The sequence below is a fragment of the Triticum urartu genome, chromosome 2A (assembly GCF_056163025.1).
Source record: "Triticum urartu cultivar PI428250 chromosome 2A, HENAU_Tu73, whole genome shotgun sequence".
Lineage (NCBI taxonomy): Eukaryota > Viridiplantae > Streptophyta > Magnoliopsida > Poales > Poaceae > Triticum > Triticum urartu.
In genome coordinates, this window is record NC_141874.1 from 144,415,025 (window position 1) to 144,435,313 (window position 20,289).

Genomic DNA, 20,289 nt, shown 5'->3' on the forward strand with positions numbered 1-20,289 from the left:
CTCACCCGGTCTCCCTCTCTTTTCTTTTTTTTAGTCATGGGTAGTAGGCCACTTTCTCTGTATGGCTGAGCAGCCGGTCTTTTCTCTCTCTCTCTCTCTTAACCCGGGAACTCTTTCCAGCCGGCCCCTTTTCTCTTCTTGAACAGCCGGCTGGGGCGTGTTCCGGCGGGTGAGCCACGGCGCATGCGTGAAGCCGGCCGGTGGCAAGCCGGCTGCGGGAGCCGGCAGGCACAGCGAGGCCGGCCGGCGGTGCTGCGTGAGGCGGTGGGGAGCCGCAGTCGGCGCAGCGGGTGACACGTTAGTGAGGTCGGGTGGAGGCGGACGCGTGCATCGAGCCGGCGGGGAGGCGTCAGGGCACCGCAGCAGCGCAGCGGGACCAGAGCAGGCGGCTACGGGCGCGGGGGAGCCGGCGACTGGTGGAGTCGGGCCCAGGGCGGCCAGAGACGGGCAGAGGAGCAGCCGACGCGGAGGAGGCCGGCCAGGCGAGGCGGACTCGGCAGCAGCCGCGCCAAATGTCGGGTGGAGGTGGACGCGCGCGCACCGAGCCGACGGGGAGGCGTTGGGGCACCGCAGTGGCGCAGCAGGACCGCAGCAGGCGGCTACGGGTGCGGGGGAGCTGACGACGGGCGGAGTCGGGGCCCGGTGCGGCCGGAGACGGGCGAAGGAGCAGCCGACGGGGAGGAGGCCGGCCAGGCGAGGCGGACTCGGCAGCAGCCACCCGGCCGGCGCTCGGGAGGCGGCAGCGGCAACCCGGACGAGCGACGCACGCGATGAGCGCTGGAGCCGGCGGTGGGCGCGCAAGGTGTGCGGAGCCGGCAGCAGACCGGCGGGGCGGAGGCGAGCCGTCGAGGGCCCGAAGCCGGCTGGCGCGGAGCATCCAGCAGCCGGCAGGGGCCTGGAGCCAGCGGGGATGGACAGTCGTGGCCGTCCGGCACAGACGGACGCGAAGGGGGACGGGGAGGCGCGCGCTGGGCCAGGAGGGTGACATCAATGCGACGAGGCAGCTGGCATGGGCGGAGTAGGCGGCGGCCTCGGCGGGGAGGAGCAGAGCTGCGGGAGGCGGCAACGGGGACCCAGACGGCAGGCGCGCAGCCACGGGGAGGTGTGCGGGCGCGCGGACACGGGGTCGCGCGTGAGCGTGCAGGGGCGGGAATAGCGCGCGAGCAGGACGTGCAGGCCATGGTCGGCTATCGTGCATGCGTTGTCCTTTTCGCGTCCAGCCACTGTATGAGCAGTGTACTAGGCACATCTTGCTTGCGTCTGGGTAGTGTACAGCCTATATACGAATGGTGCATGGGTAGTGTATGACCACGGTTGACCTGCATCTAGCTAGCTTGTCTAGATGATATTTGGAGTAGCGAACGCCCGATTCGGTCGGAGCAAGGCGCAACACGGAGGGAAGCAGACGCGAGTGGCGTGTGGACGGACACGGCCGACCAAAGCAAGGCGCCGCGCGCGGCGCGCGCAAATGGACAGCCGGTGTTGCGGTGGTGATGACGAAGACGCACCGCCCCTCACGGACACGCCGATGGCGTGCTGATGTCGAGCCCTCGACCGACGCCGGAGAGGTGGCGACGTCGCGGTGATGATGAAGATGGAGACGCCGGTAGCAAGGACGCGCCGCCCCTCGCGGCCGCTCTGGGGGCGTGTCGATGTCGAGCCCCCGAGCGCTACCGGAGAGACGACGGTGACGTCGCGGCGGAGATGACGAAGATGGTCCCGCCCGGACTGCGAAACCAGCAGCAGTGCGGTAGCATAGTACCGCACCACTGTGGGCGCCAACTGTCATGGTATTCTCACGGGGGGCTTGCGAATCAACAGATGCCACAAGGGCTTAGTGTGAGGGTAAGACTGCTGCTGATAGGACCGGGAGCGGGTATGCGAGTAGCACGCGCTAGTTTACCCAGGTTCGGGGCTCTCCGGAGAGATAATACCCCTACTCCTGCATGTCTGAGTATATCTGGTATATCTGGTACAAAGTGCTCCTGGAGCTGTATCTGAGATCAGTGCCATGTGCATCTGACTTGGTATATGCATATGGGCACAAGTGTATGCTTGGTCGTGGGTGAATGGATGAATGGATGTATGTGTGAGCTAGCTAGCTATCTTGCTAGCTAGCATGCATGCGTGAGAGGGTGACTCCCCTGGATGGATGGATGCATGGATCGATGGATAGCTAGTTAGCTTGCTAGCCTTTGTGATGCCTTGTGGCCATGGCCCGATGGCTTGCTCCGCTGGGTCACTTTATATACTAGTGCCCAGGGGACAAGTTACACTATTGATGGTACTGCACACTATTGATGGTGATGGATGAATAGTGTATGCTAATGCAGCAATAGTGGCCAGGCATGGCCACGGTGTGGCTGTCTTGTCGATGTCTTGTCGGTGTCTTGTCGATGTCGAGTCGGGCTGCAGTCGGCAGCCGGCTGGTTGGCGCAGTCGGCAGCCGGCTGGGCAGAGCAATCGGCAGCCGGCCGGGCAGAGAAGTCGGACGGGGAGCCGGCGAAAGCGGCCGGGCAGTCGGACTGAGGAGCTTTGCTAGCCCCGATGTCTTGAAATATCGTCTCACCGTCTTCAGTGTATCCGTGTCCAATTACTCCGATAGAAAGGGATCCCACAACGGCCAAGTTCGAAAGGGGACAACTAGTATAAGCTATCCTGACAAAAGGTGGTCTTCTCCTACCAAAGGCTCTGGTGGTGACGCCGTCGTGGGCTCCGTGGTGACCTTCGTCCTGCCGTCCTACTGGTCTTGGTCTCGTCGCATCGATATGGAAACATTTGCCTGACACCTCGGGACTCCTCGCCTGCGCTTGCCCCTTTAGCAACAAAGAGGAAACTGGCTCCCTGCGCCCACTGGCGCCCGCCTGGCCTTGGTCGTCATGGCTTGTATCACACGCACCTCGCAAGGTGCCCCTTACCTTGATCTCTCCGCCCCTCGCAAGCCATCCTGGTGATGCCGTCCCCAAGGAGGTCTTGCGTCATCCGCCTCGCGAGGGTCTTGAGTGTTTGCTAGTGAATATGGGTCGTACAGGGCCGCTGGTGGAGCCACGCTGTGGGCCGTAGGCAGGCAAGTCTGGGGACCCCCAGTCCCAGGACGCCGACAGCTCCAGATGATAGAGGCCCTGGCACAACTGCCTGCTAAGAAGAATGTCCCTCGTTCCCTGATCCTTAATAAAAAGATCAAAATGATGAAATTCACAAAGCGCATTATTATCACGTGTGACTTTAGGAACTAAAAGAAGATTACGTGTGACAGATGGAACTCTAAGAACATTGCAAAGCTGAAGAGTCCTATTTGCATGTCTAGTGAAAAGAGATGCTTGACCAATATGAGAGATGTCCATACCTGCTCCATTGGCGGTGTGGATCTTATCGGAGCCATGATAGGGTTCACGAGTATGAAGCTTTCCCATCTCGCTCGTCAGATGCTCCGTTGCCCCAGAATCCATGTACCAGTGGGGATCGATGGAGTAGGACTGAGTGTGTCCTTGTTGCCTCGGCGGCGGCGGACAATCAGCCATGGCCACCTGATGCGCAAAGTTGCGTGTGTCCTTGTCGTCATTGCCAAGGCCAAGAAAACTCCGCTGAAAGCGTTTGTGACACTTAGAGGACCAGTGCCCCTCAATGGCACATAGCTGACACACAAGTGGACCACCGGGCCCTGGTAGGGTTGCGGACGAGGGGGGAGCCGAGGGTGACGAAGACGATGTAGGGGGCGGCGCCTTGGACAAGTTGCGGCCACCCTTGGTTACGGCATTCGCGGACAGGGGGCCCTGACTGGCCTTGGCACGGCGAGCCTCGACACGTTGTTCGGTGAGGAGAAGGCGGGAGTAGACCTCATGTGCCATCATGGGGGTCGAGTTGCCCCGCTCGTTCATGATCTCTACCAAAGCATCATAGTCCTCATTGAGCCTGTTGACGATGAAGGAGTTGAACTCGGAGTCGGTGAGTGGCTGTCCAATGGAGGCCAACATATCAGCAAGGCCCTTGACCTTGTTGTAGAACTCCGTGGCTGTGGAGTCGAGCTTCTCACACTCGCCAAGCTGACGACGAAGTGCGGAGACACGAGCCTGTGACTGCGCCGCAAACGAGCGCTCGAGTATGGTCCATGCCTCATGAGACGTCTTGGCGAAGACGACAAGCCCAGCGATAGCCGGAGAGAGCGACCCCTGGATGGAGGAGAGGTTCGCCTGCACTACAGGAAATATGTCAACTTGCGACCATCACTATTGGTCACTGAAAGGTCATTGTTTTTCATTTGCGACCTTTTTTGACCAAAAACAGATGGTCAAAAGCTGGCGATCATAAACTGAAATTAATGACCTTCTGTGTGAGAAGGTCGTGGAAGGCAATGACCTTATGAAAAGGTCATTGGTTCAACGACCTTCTGTTTTGGTCGCTAGCTGTCTACCCAGGCCACGTCGGATCTGACGTGGCAATCTGACATGGAAAAATTGCGACCAATTGAAAAGGTCGTTGATAAGATTCAGCCCGGTCCATTTTGGTGTTTTACATGGGCCGAGCCCAACAATTCAGCCTATTTATTGTTTTTTCAGGTGAATTTTTGGTCGGCTACATGGGCCTGGCCCAACAATTCAGCCTTGTTAATTTCCTTGCCTGGCCCTTTTAACAACATATTTTCTATTTGTCATGTATTATTGGGTCGTTTCCTTTTCTTTTTGTCATGTGTTTTTCTGGGCCGTTTCTTTGCTGGGCTTCTCATGTTTTCCCCTCAGAAATAATTGTCCAATATATCTTGGGCCCAGCCCAATTCTGAAATAATTGATCCAATCCAAAAAATATTATGCCATTGACATTACAACATATCAGACCACAAGCTATCTTGGGCCTAGCCCAGTTCTGATACATTTTCAAAGCAACATGCAATGTTATAGGAGACCAAAATATAATATTTCTTATATTACAACCATTAATTCTAGCAATACATATCTTTACATCCGAGGAACAGTCAGTGCCAAACAAAACTATTCTATGACAAAGAAAATTAAAACAGAAGTTTAGATGATAAGACAGAACAGAAGTTCATATTTTCCTCCTCCTTCAATATTTGAAAACCTCATTCACCTGGCAATATATCAATCATGAGTGAGAAACTATGCAGTAGCAAAAAAATGTTTAGATGATGCAAAAAGTAGATAATAAAATCACTAGCAACAATTAATATGGTTTGGATCATGTCTCAAGAATATTACAGTACTGCAGATACACTATATTCATGTACAATTGTAGATACACTATATTAATGATCAAATCTCAAGCATAGTACTAGTAGTTCTACACAATTGCACCACATATGTAACTAGCTGTAGATAGACTATATTCATGTACATAACAGTTTCAGTTAATAATAATTATCTAAAAAACTACCATTTAGTGTGTGTGCTCAGACAAGAAAAACATTACAAGTAATTAATCGCTGCTCCAAAACAATCAAACATGCTACTGATGCATGACAATATGTGTCAAAGAGTTTCTGCAAGAAGTTACTCCTAATGCTACTTATGCAAAACTACTCCCAATGGACTTCTACAGCTATACTACAAGAAATTACAGTTATACTTCATGTACTGCTGTCCAAGAGTATTCCAATTCATCTTTAAAAAAATGTTCAAGCACTGACTCAAAAAGGAATGCAAAAAGAAATGCAGTACCTAGCTGTACTCCAGTGGAGAGCATCCTCCCAAAATAAAACAAATAGAATGGCTGAAAAATTACTCCAGTTTACACTCCTCTTTTAGCAGTATAGATTATAGCTAATGCAACATCATGGGAGGTGATGTTTAGGAGTATTTGCAAATGATATATCATCATGGAGTAGATAACATGTTTTAGCAGTACAGGTTATAGAGTAAGCAAGCAAGCAATCATGGGAGCTGATGCTGCCAGTTAATATCAGCACATGACAAGACAAAAAGCATGGCATCAACGCAAGCATCAATAGCATACTAACACCTAAACTGATACTAAATTGATGGAGTCCCATCCATCCATGGGAGAAGAAAGTGCCTTTGGTTGATAAAGAGAAGAGAACACTTCCTCTTCCTGGGATCAAACCAGAGGATACCAACCCATCCACCAATTTGCAGGTTGTGTGGCTCAAGGTCATGGTGTCGGACCCCGCGTCCGTGGCAAAAAAGCAATGCCCTTGCAAGCTGGTACACTATGATCTACATGCACAATACCAGCAAGTTCACCAACAACGAATCAGTCAATCAAACACCGTCGGCACATTCAAACAAACACCTCACGTGCAAGATCTAGAAAACGAATGACAAACGAAGGCACAATAACTTACCGACTCACTCAAGCTCTTCCACCTCCCACCGGCTGCTTTGCCTACCTGGATAAAAAAATTACAGCGGAAGCAACTAATTAGCTCCACCATCATGACCCAATATACATCACCTGGCAGATTAATTTCTACTGTGTACATGCTGGTATAGAAAGCAAATTGAGAGTGGGAATTAGTCTTTGTAAGAAACTTACAGCAGCGACAGACTTGTTCTTGGGGTTCTTATGCTTGAACTCCTTGCGGAACTCGCCCCTGATGGCAACCAATCAACAAAAAGCAGGTTCAGAACAAGGGCCACCTGGGAACCATGGGGAAACAGCAACGGAAAAATAGAATCTGACGAAGGAAGCAAGGGGAGGGGAAGGACGGGACGTACATGAAGACGAAGAAGGCCTCTCCCACGTCCTTCTTGCCGGCAGCCCCCGCACGTGAGGTGCGCCTTGGCGCTCGTGGCCTTTGTGTACCTGCCAAAAGACCCATTTAGAATTCAGATCACACCTACACACGACGAACCATTCAAATTTGAACCAACTCAAAGTAGAGCAGGCCTTGTGAAATATTTCTTTCCTAGAGGAGATATTAGTTTTGAACCTCACAATGTACAAAGATCACACCTACACTCATTGATTTCAAATGTACAAACAAATCCATATCACTACACCTCACAAATGTACAAACACCTGAACATTCTTTTCTTTCAAGGCAAGCCACATTGTAAGTAAAGGAGATAGTGGGTTGTCATGTCTAACATAATTTGGGGAGACCACCGCTGCTAAATATTGTGGTCGACAGCAATGGAACACCGGCTGTCCTGGCAAATTAGTATGCCTAGAATACTTTTTCTGCTATGAAAATAAGAATAATTGTTTCTATGGGAAATCTAGATTAGAGAAAACTTCAGTTCTTCTGCTCTCTCATTGGGATGATTGGATGCCCTAATTTGCTCATTGGACAACTCTCTCTAGCTGCGAGATAGTATATTTTTTGCTTCTCTACTCTACTATGCATGCAGTGGAGGTATGGTAGGTCAGGGCCACCCAGCTAGCTATGCTCGACATTGCTTGGTTGAACAGAAAACAAGATGTTATGATTCAGCAGTGTACTTGATATTTGGCAGGTATGGTTTCATGTATACAAGTGAGGTAGAGCAATGTACAAGATAAATCATTTTATACGAAGCCTTTTTTGCTAGCCATTTTGCGATCTACACAACAGTTACACACTCACACTCACACACACACACAGAGAGCAAGTAAAATGTGTACTGAAGCTGGGAATTTCCAACCCACCTAAGCCATTGTTGAAGTATACAATGAGAATAATCACTCCCTGCAACCAAACAAACAGCGGTAGAAGCGTCGTCAGCATTCAGCAGCCAAACAGGCGTACAAGCCCAAACAACTGCATCAGCACTCCTACTAGAGGGAGATTGGGGAAAAGTGATTACCAAGACAAGCATTACCATGGTGAGCACGGAGGGCAAGCGCGACTTGTGGTGGAGCAAGCTGGTGATGGTGGGATCTTCCCTATGCTTCTCATGTGGCATCACAAACAGAGGCGTCAGCTATCTCTGTCGAGTACAACACCTCACTCCTCGGCGGCCTCCTTCCTTCCGTCCCACTGTCTCATCTTCCCCCTTCCTGCTAGGCTAGGAAGCTCCGTGGCGTCGGCAACGGCCGAGCAGAAGTAGGAGGAGGAAGCCGGCACGCGAGCACCTCCGTTGAGGCCATTGACGATGGCGCGAATCCGCCTCGATTTGGCCGCCGCCTGATGTGAGGTGAGGAAGAGAGGATCGGCACGGAGCAGGCCATGGTGACCTCCGTCGAGGCCCAGATCGAAGAAACCATGGGCAACCGTGGCAGATTTGGCCGCGCCATGGCGGCCGCCTGACCAGCTCGCTCGATCTCCCTACCTCTTCTCTTGCTCTTCTGGAGAGGGGAGGGGAGGGGAGGGTACTGGAGAGGGTACCGGAGTGGCGGCTGTCGGGGAGATACCGGAGGCCATGGCCACCGGCCGGATGTGAGGGGATCGGTAGTGTGTGGCGGCGGCGGCGATGTGCGAGGGGATTTGTCTATGAACTGAATCGAATCGGGGTTGGGTTGGGTTGAGGAGCAAGGGAGGGAGGTCACCGGTGGGGGTGGGGTTGGGTGTCGGCGGCGGGATTGGAGATGAATCGGGGGTGGGGAGGGCGCGGATCCAGAAGCAACGCGGCGGATCTGGCCGCCGCCTCCGCCTGACCTGCTGCTGGTTGACTGAGAAGAGGAGGTGAGGAGGGGGTTTCACGGCGGCGGTGTGGGAGGAGGGCGTAGGCCGGCGACAGCGGCGGCGGCGATGTGGTGGAGGTGGGTGGCGGCTGCACGAGGGGAGGGGAGGGGAGGGGAGAGGTGGATCGCTAGGGTTAGTTATGCGAGAGAGAGAGAGGGGTTTGTTGTGTGACAGCGAGAGAGAGAGCGGAGGGGTGGATGGACGGATGGATGGATGGACAGATATTTGCCATGTCACTGATCCATGCCACAGCTGATTCCACCAATCAGAATTAAGCATTTTTGGTTTTTCTCTTATAGTTTGTACCCTTTTATTGAGGCAAACATTTAACCTCTTATACTTAGTTCAAATAAACCAATACTTTGTACATGTGTGTATTTAGGGATGACAAACAATGTTGATTTGGGAGGTTTTCATTTTCTTTGCTCAAAAGAACCATTTTCCACTTTCTGAGTGCCCGAAATGTGTTTTTTGTGAAGGAAATACTATAAATTTGTTGCAAAATGGCACTAAATCATTTTTCTAAAATATTAGTCCATATTTAATGTATATTGACCAAATGGTTGGGTGTCAAAAGCTTTTATCCACCTCTGGTAAAAAAGACAAATTTCCGCCGATTCAGTAGGAAGTGGGTCAAATTTGAACTGCAGCTGCCTCATAGTTTGCTCATTATTTTTTTCCAAAAATCATTTCTAGGTACATAAGTATCTATTTAATAAGAGAAACATCAAAAGTTTTCCAAGATTCAACCACTAGCTAGGAACGGTCAAGCCTGCCGTTTTGACCGCATTTTGAAACGGGCATAAAATATTCAAAAAAAAATCAAAAAATTGGAAAAGCTTCGCATTGTGTCATTATATGTGACCAAGTTAAGAGGAAAAATAATAAACTTGTAATACGGCAATTATTTAAAAAAGTGTTCTCAGAAATGAGCTATCATGCGTGAAGAATCATGGCTTTCAAGCCAAATGATCAATCTTATGGCCACATTCATGGCATAGTTTTTTCAAATGATCTCATATTGTGCACAAGGGTGCATCTTGGAATTCCAAACAATGTTTCCTAGGGAAGTTTTCATTTTCATTGCATGGAAAATTCATTTTCCATTTTCTGAGTGCTCGAAATAAGTTTTTTTTGTGAAGGACCTACCATATATATGTTGCTAAATTGGACCAAATCAATTTTCTAAAATACTAGGCCATATTGAATGCACAATTGATAAAATGGTTGGGTGTCAAAAGTTTCGATCCACCTCTGGTGAAAGAGACAAATTTCCGCCGATTCAGTAGGAACCGGGTCAAATTTGAACTGCAGTTGCCTCATAGTTTGCTCATTATTTTTTACAAAAATCATTTCTAGGTACATAAGTATCTATTCAATCAGAGAAACATCAAAAAATTTCCAGGATTCAACCACTAGCTAGGAACGGTCAAGCCCGCCGTTTTGACCACATTTTGAAACGGGCATAAAAAATTCAAAAAAATCAAAAAATTGGAAAGCTTCGCATTCTACCATTATATGTGGCCAAGTTACGAGGAAAAATAATGAACTTGTAATACGGCAATTATTTTAAAAAAGTGTTCTCAGAAATGAGCTATCATGCATGAAGATTCATGGCTTTCAAGCCAAATGATCAATCTTATGGCCACATTCATGGCATAGTTTTTTCAAATGATCTCATATTGTGCACAAGGGTGCATCTTGGAATTCCAAACAATGTTTCCTAAGGAAGTTTTCATTTTCTTTGCACGAAAAATTCATTTTCCATTTTTTGAGTGCCCGGAATGAGTTTTTTTTGTGAAGGACCTACCATATATTTGTTGCAAAATAGGACCAAATAAATTTTCTAAAATACTAGGCCATATTGAATGCACAATTGACAAAATGGTCGGGTGTAGAAAGTTTCGATCCACCTCCCGTGAAAAAGACAAATTTCCACCGATTCAGCAGGAACCGGGTCAAATTTGAACTATAGCTACCTCATAGATTGCTCTTTATTTTTTCGAAAAATAATTTCTAGGTACATCAGTATCTATTTAATCAGAGAAACATCAAAAAATTTCCAAGACTCAACCACTAGCTAGGAACGGTCAAGCCCGCCATTTTGACCGCATTTTGAAACGGGCATAAAATATTCGAAAAAAATCAAAAATTTGGAAAAGCCTCACATTGTGTCATTATATGTGACCAAGTTTCTAGGAAAAATAATAAACTTGTAATACGACAATTATTTTAAAAAAGTTTTCTCAGAAATGAGCTATCATGCATGAAGACTCATGGCTTTGAAGCCAAATGATCAATCTTATGGCCACATTCATGGCATAGTTTGTTCAAATGATCTCATATTTTGCACAAGGGTGCATCTTGCAATTCCAAACAATGTTTCCTATGGAGGTTTTCATTTTCTTTTCATGAAAAATTCATTTTCCATTTTTCGAGTGCTCGGAATGAGTTTTTTTTGTGAAGAACCTACCATATATTTGTTGCAAAATTGGACCAAATCAATTTTCTAAAATACTAGGCCATATTGAATGCACAGTTGACAAAATGGTTGGGTGTCAAAAGTTTCCATCCACCTCTCGTGAAAAAGACAGATTTCCACCGATTCAATAGGAACTGGGTCAAATTTGAACTACAACTGCCTCACAGTTTTCTCATTATTTTTTTGAAAAATAATTTCTAGGTACATAAGTATCTATTTAATCGGAGAAAAATCAAAAAATTTCCAAGATTCAACCACTAGCTAGGAACGGTCAAGCCCGCCATTTTGACCGCATTTTGAAACGGGCATAAAATATTCAAAAAATCAAAAAATTGGAAAACCTTCGCATTGTGTCATTATATGTGACCAAGTTTCCAGGAAAAATAATCAATTTGTAATATGACAATTATTTAAAAAAGTGTTCTCAGAAATGAGCTATCATGCGTGAAGATTCATGGCTTTCAAGCCAAATGATCAATCTTATGGCCACATTCATGGCATTGTTTGTTCAAATGATCTCATATTATGCACAAGGGTGCATATTGGAATTCCAAACAATGTTGCCTAAGGGCTTTTCATTTTCTTTGCACGGAAAATTCATTTTCCATTTTCTAAGTGCCCGAAATAAGTTTTTTGTGTGGAGGACCTACCATATAATTGTTTCAAAATTGGACCAAATTAATTTTCTAAAATACTAGGCCATATTTAATGCACAATTGACAAAATGGTTGGGTGTCAAAAAAATTTATCCACCTCTCGTGAAAAAGACAAATTTTCACCCATTCAGTAGGAAATGTGTCAAATTTGAACTGGAGCTGCCTTATAGTTTGCTCTTTATTTTTTTCCAAAAATCATTTCTAGTTACATAAGTATCTACTTAATCATAAATAAATGGTTTGGTGCTGATACGTCGTGGTTTGGACAGTGGCCCAGGGCCCCAACTCCAAAGCGCGTAGACTCGCATGCCCGCCGCATGGTCACCGCCTGACCATGGCATTGCCATGCGTTCTGGGAAGCCTAGGCATGTCTAGTAGGTTGGGCACTCCTCAGGTAGATGCTAGGATGAAAATAACAACAGAAGAATCTCACGAGGAGACCGAACTATGCTCAAACATGAATTAGCAGCCAAGTGTTTGATAAGCGGTACGGGAAATTCACAAGACCAATGGGCCTGAGTTTTGGCTGAGGATGATCATCTACTAGGGAGACTGTCTTGGCAAATTTTCAGCTCAAATGGAGGAGTTTGGATGGCACTTGCTTTGCAAAGTACCACATCAGGCAAAAACATGGATGTTGAATCTAGGATCAAATGGATAAGTGGATTGAGCTGAAATTTTGTGGAGTATGGTAATTTGGGAATATTAAAGCACTGTAAAAGTTTTATACCATTTGGATAATCCTAGCTTGTACTTCCTTCACAAAGCTTCTCTCTGGATAGAAACTTTAGAAATTTGCTGAGGAAGATTTAATAGGAAAATGGAGCTGAATATTGGAATGTGGCAATGATATTTATATGTAAGATGGCACAAAAAGATTGAGGACAATAGGAGGTGTCTAGATAGCACTTCCTTTGCAATGTGCCAATTTGGACAGAAAATAGAAATTGAAGCTGGGCTTACATAGATGATTGGATTATGCTGAAATTTGGTGTAGGCGGTTTCTATAGTCAGGGTAATGTCCTGGAAAATTTTCAGCAATTATAAAGCAATATAAAATGTAGTTGCTTCACAAACTAAAAATATTACCAGGAACAAAGATTCGATGGTGAGCTCACATGTATTGTTAGATAGAGATAAACTTTTGTGTAGAGCTATGAATTTGGCATATAGAATATGTGGCAAAAATTAAACTCATAATGATATTCCTATCTTGTAATTCCTTCACAATGCTTCTAGGTGGACAAAAACTTCGGAAATTTGCTGAGGAAGATTTACTGGGCAAATGGACCTGAATTTTGTCATCCAGCAATGATTTGGATAGGAAAGAGTGCCCAAAAAATTTGAGGGCAATCAAGAATATATAAATAGTACTTCCTTCACAAAGTGATGTTCTGAACAGAACAGGAAAATGAATATTGTTGAATTATTTTTGACGTAGGCAAGGAAGTATTTTTACATATTTGATCAAGATATGACCCAAAGAATTTATGAGATTTTTTGGGAATTTTGGGAATGACAGAAATATAGGTTGCTTCACAACCTAGGGCAAAAATTGACACATGGACATGACACATAGGCAAAACTGATGAGGTGGCGCTTAGTCATAGAAATCCACCACAATTAGGTTATGAACATCTATATTGGTCATGATCAGCTAGAAATAAGGCAGCGGACCAGTGTTGTCTGCTTTATGACCATTTCGTGTAAGGAAATTACGATCTTTCTGACCAAAATGGTCGATATAGTTTAGGGTTTGGAGCCCCTCGAACAGCTTTTGACCAATTGGTCTCAAATGGCCATAGATTTATGACCAATTCTTCCAGGTTCACTGATAGAAGGTCACAAGTTGACATATTTCTTGTAGTGCTGGTCCTGCCCCGTCCAAACATGATGGGCTGGATTATAGACCGGACCGTGCACGCTGTCCACCAGTGCGGGGGGGCAAGGGAGAGAGCCGTCGATGTAGCCAAGCAGGTAATGGCTCACAAGGAGCAGAAGAACCTGCGCATGCCATAAGATGTAGTTGTCGGATGATAACTTGATGGTGATGAGGTAGCCAAAGTGAAACGGCGGCGGCAATCCCATCGAGGAGACTGCCTGAGGTGAGGACACCATAGAGGTAGTTAGCGGCACCGTGGATGCGGCCGGAGGTGCAAACGGCGCGGGAGTAGATGGCGCCATGACCGGGACCGGCGCCGCAAGCCCCGCCATCACGGCGGACTCGGGCATCACCAGCGGTAGCGGCGGGACATGTGACGCCCCCGATTCAATCGTACACTAATCATGCACGCAAACGTGTACGATCAAGATCAGGGACTCACGGGAAGATATCACAACACAACTCTAAAAACATAAATAAGTCATACAAGCATCATATTACAAGCCAGGGGCCTCGAGGGCTCGAATACAAGAGCTCGATCATAGACGAGTCAGCGGAAGCAACAATATCTGAGTACAGACATAAGTTAAACAAGTTGCCATAAGATGGCTAACACAAACTGGGATACAGATCGAAACAGGCGCAGGCCTCCTGCCTGGGATCCTCCTAAACTACTCCTGGTCGTCCTCAGCGGCCTGCACATAGTAGTATGCACCTCCCGAGTAGTAGTAGTCGTCATCGACAGTGGCGTCTGGCTCCTAGACTCCAACGTCTGGTCGCAGCAATCGGGTATAGGAAAGGGGAAAAGGGGGAGCAAAGCAACCGTGAGTACTCATCCAAAGTACTCGCAAGCAAGGAGCTACACTACATATGTATGCATTGGTATCAAATGGAAAAGGGGTAACATATGTGGACTGAACTGCAGAATGCCAGAATTAAGAGGGGGATAGCTACTCCTATCGAAGACTACGCTTCTGGTAACCTCCATCTTGCAGCATGTAGAAGAGAGTAGATGGTAAGTTCACCAAGTATCATGGCATAGCATAAACCTAACCGATGATCCTCCCCTCGTCGCCCTGTGAGAGAGCGATCACTGGTTGTATCTGGCACTTGGAAGGGTGTGTTTTATTAAGTACCCAGTTCTAGTTGTCATAAGGTCAAGGTACAACTCCAAGTCATCCTATTACCGAAGATCACAGCTATTCGAATAGATTAACTTCCCTGCAGGGGTGCACCACATTTCCCAACACGCTTGATCCCCTTTGTCCGGACACACTTTTCTAGGTCATGCCCGGCCTCGGAAGATCAACACGTCGCAGCCCTACCTAGGCACAACAGAGTGGTCAGCACGACGGTCTAAATCCTATGGCGCAGGGGTCTGGGCCCATCGCCCATTGCACACCTGCACGTTGCGAGGACGGCCGGAAGGAGACCTAGCCTAGTAGGCGTTCCAGTCCAATCTAGCGCGCGCCGCTCAGTCGCTGACGTCACGAAGGCTTCGGTTGATACCACGACATCGAGTGCCCATAACTGTCCCCGCGTAGATGGTTAGTGCGTATAGGCCAGTGGCCAGACTCAGATCAAATACCAAGATCTCATTAAACGTGTTATCTTGAATTAACCGCGAACGCCAACCAGGGCCAGGCCCACCACTCTCCTAGGTGGTCTCAACCTGCCATGTCGCTCCGCCACAAAGTAACAGTCGGGGGCCGTCGGGAACCCAGGCCCACCTCTACCGGGATGGAGCCACCTGCCCCTTCAGCCCCCAACTCCGAAAAGTATCATAAGTAATGTACAGTATAAAGTATATAGCATATGCCCATGATCACCTCCCGAAGTGATCACGGCCCAGTAGTATAGCATGGCAGACGGACAAGAGTGTAGGGCCACTGATGGAACACTAGCATCCTATACTAAGCATTAGGATAGCAGGTAAAGGTAACAACAGTAGTAGCAAGGACAGGCTATGCATCAGAATAGGATTAACGGAAAGTAGTAACATGCTACACTACTCTAATGCAAGCAGTATAGAGAAGAGTAGGCGATATCTGGTGATCAAGGGGGGGGGGGGCTTGCCTGGTTGCTCTGGCAAGGAGGGGTCGTCGGGACGTAGTCGAACTCGATGGCATCAGTGCCAGTCTCGGGGTCTACCGGAGAAGAACAGGGCGGAAGAAACAGTAAATACAAAGTAAAAAAAGCATCACAAAGCATAACCTGGCAATACGCGGTGCTAGGGGTGGCCTAACGCAGTACTAAGTGCTACTGGCGAAGGGGGAAAACATCCAGGAAAGTATTCGCGGTGTTTGACGTTTTCGGGCAGATGAAACGGAGGTGGATTGTTGCGAGTTCTCTATGCTAGGGATGTGTGACGGACGAACGGGCTGCATATTCGGATTCGTCTCGTCGTTCTGAGCAACTTTCATGTACAAATTATTTTCATACGACATACGGTTTATTTTCTATGAATTATTAAAGTTTTTAAATCATTTTGAAAAAACAGAATTAATTTAAATAGAAAACAGGGTTATGATATCATCATGACATCAGCATGACGTCAGCAGTCACCAGGGCTGTTGACTGGGTCAAACTTACATGTAGGGTCGTTCTGTCATCGACCTAACTAAACTACCAGTTTTAATTAACTAAATTAGGTAGTTAGGCTAATTTAAACAAAGTTAATTTAGTTAATTTATTGATTTGCGAATTAATTAATTGATTAATTTTAATTGTTATTAAAATTCCATCTAAACAGGGGGTGGGCCCCTGTGGTTAGTGGCACAAGGCCACGCCCTGGTTATTGCACACACACACACACAGGGGGGCATCTATGGCCATGGTGTGGCCAGGGTAGGCACGGGCCGTGCTGGAGAGGCCGGCGAGCGAGGGCGGAGGCGAGCGGCGCCTGGCAGCGGCGGCCGTGGCGGATGCGGTGCAGGCGGGCGACGGCGCTGGCAGAGCAGAGCCGCGGTTGGAGGAAGGGGGAGGTCGCTGGCGCGGCAGTGGGGGCTGCAAGCATGGGCGGTTGCCAAGGAGTGCGCGCGCAGGCGGCCAACAGCGCGCGCAGGCGCAACAGATGGGGGTGGCGAGTGGAGGCGCATGGCACGCGGACGCGCGAGCGCGGCCAGGGACGGCACCGTACGGTGAACGAAGAGAGGGGGATGGGGGAAGCGTGCTCACGAGGCCCTGTAGTTGTGCTAAAAATGAGCTCGGGGAGGCGCTAGAGCTCAGGGTCATGATGGCCGATGAGGAGGACGGAGACGGCGTGATGCAGCCGCTGGGGAGGAGGAGAGCCATCAGGCAGGGGGTTCTCGGAGCGGCAGGCGGCGTCGGGAGCACCACGGGGTCGAGCCCCCGGTCTGGATCGATGGGGGAGGGAGAGCGAGCGACGTGGGGAGCGGGGAACGAGGGGGAGTGCGGGGTTCAGGAGCGAGGGAAGTGGGGATCGAGTGTGGGGGGTCTCCCGTGGCGGCGCTGGAGGGAGAGGGAGGTGAGGATCGTGAGGGAATGGGGTTAGGCTAGGGTTAGGTCGGGGAAGTCGGGCCATATAGACCAGGGAGGGGTGCAGGGAATGGGCCGGCCTGACTGGTGGCCAGGATGGCCGTGGCACACTAGGGGGCTTCTTTTCCTCTCTTTTTTGTTAGTTTGTTTTCTGGTTTTGTGTTTTCTCCTTTTTCTTTTATTTATTACTCTTTTCTGTTTTAGTTCATTTTGAAATATTTAGGCACTTTCTAAAACTATGTTTTCTTTACTATAATTACCCTTGTAATATTCAGCACTCACCTAACATTTTTGTTTCAACTTTTGAAAACTTTTGTTGTTTGACATATTTTGAATTTAAATTTTGAAACGGTTTCGAATCATTGCGAGGTTAGCAACAGCAACCGAGGTGACGTGGCATGATTTTCGTGGGATTACTGTAGCATGATTATCCGGGCGTTACAAATCTCCTCCACTACAAGAAATCTCGTCCCGAGATTTAAGAGGGGAAGTAAGGGGAAGGGATTTGGTTGCAAAATTCTAATGAGCCTTCTCGGTCTTGGTTGCTCTTCTCGAAGAGGTCAATCCATTACTTGAGGTCTCCATTTCTCTGCTTCAGTTCATCATGATGAAGTCGGCATCCTTCCTTCGAGAATTCCATCGTACTTACGAAAGAATAAAGGGGGTGGGTATTCCAGGGGAGCGAACCTCTGCAAGGTTGACTATCGGGTCTATAACATCGGGGAAGGTGGCGGAAGTAACTCTCGAATTGAAACTTAAGAAATTATTGGGAGCAAAGTAAGAAGGCGCAAAATAGAAGTTTCAAGCGCATAGGCAATCGTTCAATGCCTAGTCAGAAGTTGAAAGGGTCTCAGGGCAACGTGAATAAGTATTGCGTCTGATACCAGAATAGATCACTAGGAATGTGGCTCGCGAATTGCATACGAAGCCAAGCGTGAGGATTAACTTTGGAAACAGGGTGTACCGGAGAGTCAGGTTTCGATCGTGGGACCTGTGGGTATGGGCCCACCATGTGGGTTAAAAGTTGGAAGGGTGGTGACATCTTGCACGATCATGTAAGCAAGGCATGTCAGAGGATAGTCTGTCGGTTATGTCGGCAACAACATCGGTACCAAGGGCGAGGGATGAAGAGAACCATTTTCCTGCTCGTTGAACGAGGCAGACCAATAAGTAGAGTTCTCATCCATCGGCGGTTACCGGAATGCTATCAACAATAGTAACAGGGTCTTACTGACAGAGTTATACACCGAGGTGTTTGCACAAGCAGGGAATTATTACTGCTTTTATCATATAAATCACAATAAGGGTTAAAACAAACCAATGGAAAGGGAAAAGTGTCTATCAGATTTAATCAGAACAATGGAAAGAAAAATGTGTTTAAACACATATTTCGGGGCTATGTCCTTCCCAAGGACAAGCAGAGCATGAAATCCATGACAGGATATAACGTAGAAAACCATTTAGGTAAGGGGGAAAGGGCGTTCATGACATTACCCAAGCAACGTGTTTGGATAACTAGGCAAGAAACATTTAGCTTTGGGCTTCAAATGTTTTTGTTGAAAATCAAAGTACCACAGACATGCTTCGAGATAGCACTGACATGGTCTTCAAGCAAAGTTCAGACCTTGGAAACACAAAGGATCCATCAGGATAACTTATTAAACAAGGCATTCAAATTCTTCATGGAAAAATGGTTCTCCTTGCTAAAAAGGAAATTATAACAATAGGTCCTCCGGTCAGGTGTGCTAGGCATGACATCACCTTACCGTCATATAAGGACCAATGTTATAACTCTTGGAAATATGTTCCCACCATCATATCTGACCGAGATTCAGATCTGATTGGTGTCAGGATACCTCAGACTCAGGATGCCTGAGAAGAAAAGGTGCAAAAAAAATTGACGAGATGACATTGTAAGATTCTCGGGAAATGTACTATGGAAGGGAGTTACAGAACAAGAGCTCATCATTAAACCAATGAAGGGATAATGAGGTAATTGATGAACTCAGTGACAATTCATCGAGATTTCAAAAGGATGGGTTTCCACAATTATGTGAACAAGGAGATAACATTTGTCAGATCAAATGATATAATGATGTATGCTTGAGGAAAGCACACACAATTGAACATTGATTGAAAGGTGCACCCGAAAGATGGGCTTAGGTAGCATGATCAACGTTAGAATGGTGGTTCAACAACCAATAGTCTAAGAACGAACTATCGACCATCAACTTCAAAGCAATAGGGTTGTTAGAAGTACAAAATCCACGCAGTACCGTTCACTTGTTGGAATCCCGGTTAGAATCAACACGGGGACCAAGAAGGGAAGGTTATGGTGAGAAGTATTACTTGCATCAATAATTCATAAGAGGTGGTGAAAGTCTCATGACATTCTTGACAAGACAGATGGTAATACTCCAAGGTAAAGAAGAACAATTGTTGGATAGCACGAAACTCAAGGTACAACACAAAACAAGAACAAGTTTTGTGTTGGAGGGAATGCAATAATGTTGTCGATGTTAACCCAAATCATCGAGGGGGCAAGCATGGAATTTCTCATCAGGAACCCAATGTACGTCTCAAAAGAAGTTAAAATGTTGACGATGATCATGACACATTTATCGAGAGGTTTCAAGAAGATGTAATCGATCGGCGAAGACATCACATCAAGGAAATGGTGAAGTAAAAGGTTACTATAACCATAGATAAGATGCCACCTCAGAATTCGGAGTTGTCTCTCAAGACAAACAATATGATGCGGAAAGTTCGATGTAAGCTTAGAGCATTGTCAGGATTGTGTCCCGGGGGGAAGGACCAGGTAGCATCGTTAAAATTTAGCACAATAATGATATAGCCGATTAGGCTAGGAATGACTTGAAGGATTATTAATCTCATAAGCAACGAAAATTACTTGGGGTTATCGAACCGGAATGCGGAATCGGTTCATATATCGGTGTTCTCGGTTGATGACAACCCAGAACACGCGAAGTGACTATGACGGGGAAAGGCACTACTTCATCAAAAATGCATAAGCTGTAGTGCAATCGGTTGATATCCTTGAGATACCAGGGGGTTAATACTCGGAGGTAGATCAAAATAGAGGTTGGGCTAGGGTATTGCTCTGCAGAAGACAGGTGCTTAAACTTGCACGAGAAAAGGTATTTACAGGAGAACATGGTCGGAACCACGACTG

At 47.4% G+C, this 20,289-nt stretch overlaps 1 protein-coding gene across 5 annotated transcripts; it reads right to left on the reverse strand.

Moving 5' to 3' along the window:
- Positions 1-4,791: 4,791 nt before the first annotated feature.
- On the reverse strand, positions 4,792-8,033 carry LOC125536430 (HMG1/2-like protein). Of its 5 annotated transcripts, none has more exons than XM_048699652.2 (7): positions 7,761-8,033; positions 7,603-7,642; positions 6,690-6,777; positions 6,508-6,565; positions 6,317-6,361; positions 6,090-6,188; positions 4,792-5,085 (listed from the first exon to the last, which is right to left on the reverse strand). In XM_048699652.2, exons 1-7 carry the CDS (start codon positions 7,857-7,859, stop codon positions 5,062-5,064), a joined length of 453 nt encoding a protein of 150 aa, XP_048555609.2. In that variant the 5' UTR covers positions 7,860-8,033; the 3' UTR covers positions 4,792-5,061. The 5 variants fall into 5 exon arrangements, with proteins under 5 accessions (XP_048555609.2, XP_048555608.2, XP_048555607.2 ...); XM_048699651.2 differs by having other exon boundaries at positions 6,028-6,188; XM_048699650.2 differs by having other exon boundaries at positions 4,792-6,188; positions 7,776-8,033.
- Positions 8,034-20,289: the final 12,256 nt, after the last annotated feature.

What these genes read in the sequence shown, in the direction of transcription:
- LOC125536430 (XM_048699649.2), bottom strand. Translation starts at nt 7,859, where the DNA reads ATGCCACATGAGAAGCATAGGGAAGATCCCACCATCACCAGCTTGCTC. An exon ending in AGAACAAGTCTGTCGCTGCT is followed by an intron (nt 6,362 to 6,507) that starts GTAAGTTTCTTA and finishes TTTTTTATCCAG; the next exon opens with GTAGGCAAAGCAGCCGGTGG. An exon ending in GGAAGAGCTTGAGTGAGTCG is followed by an intron (nt 6,189 to 6,316) that starts GTAAGTTATTGT and finishes TTGTGCATGTAG; the next exon opens with ATCATAGTGTACCAGCTTGC.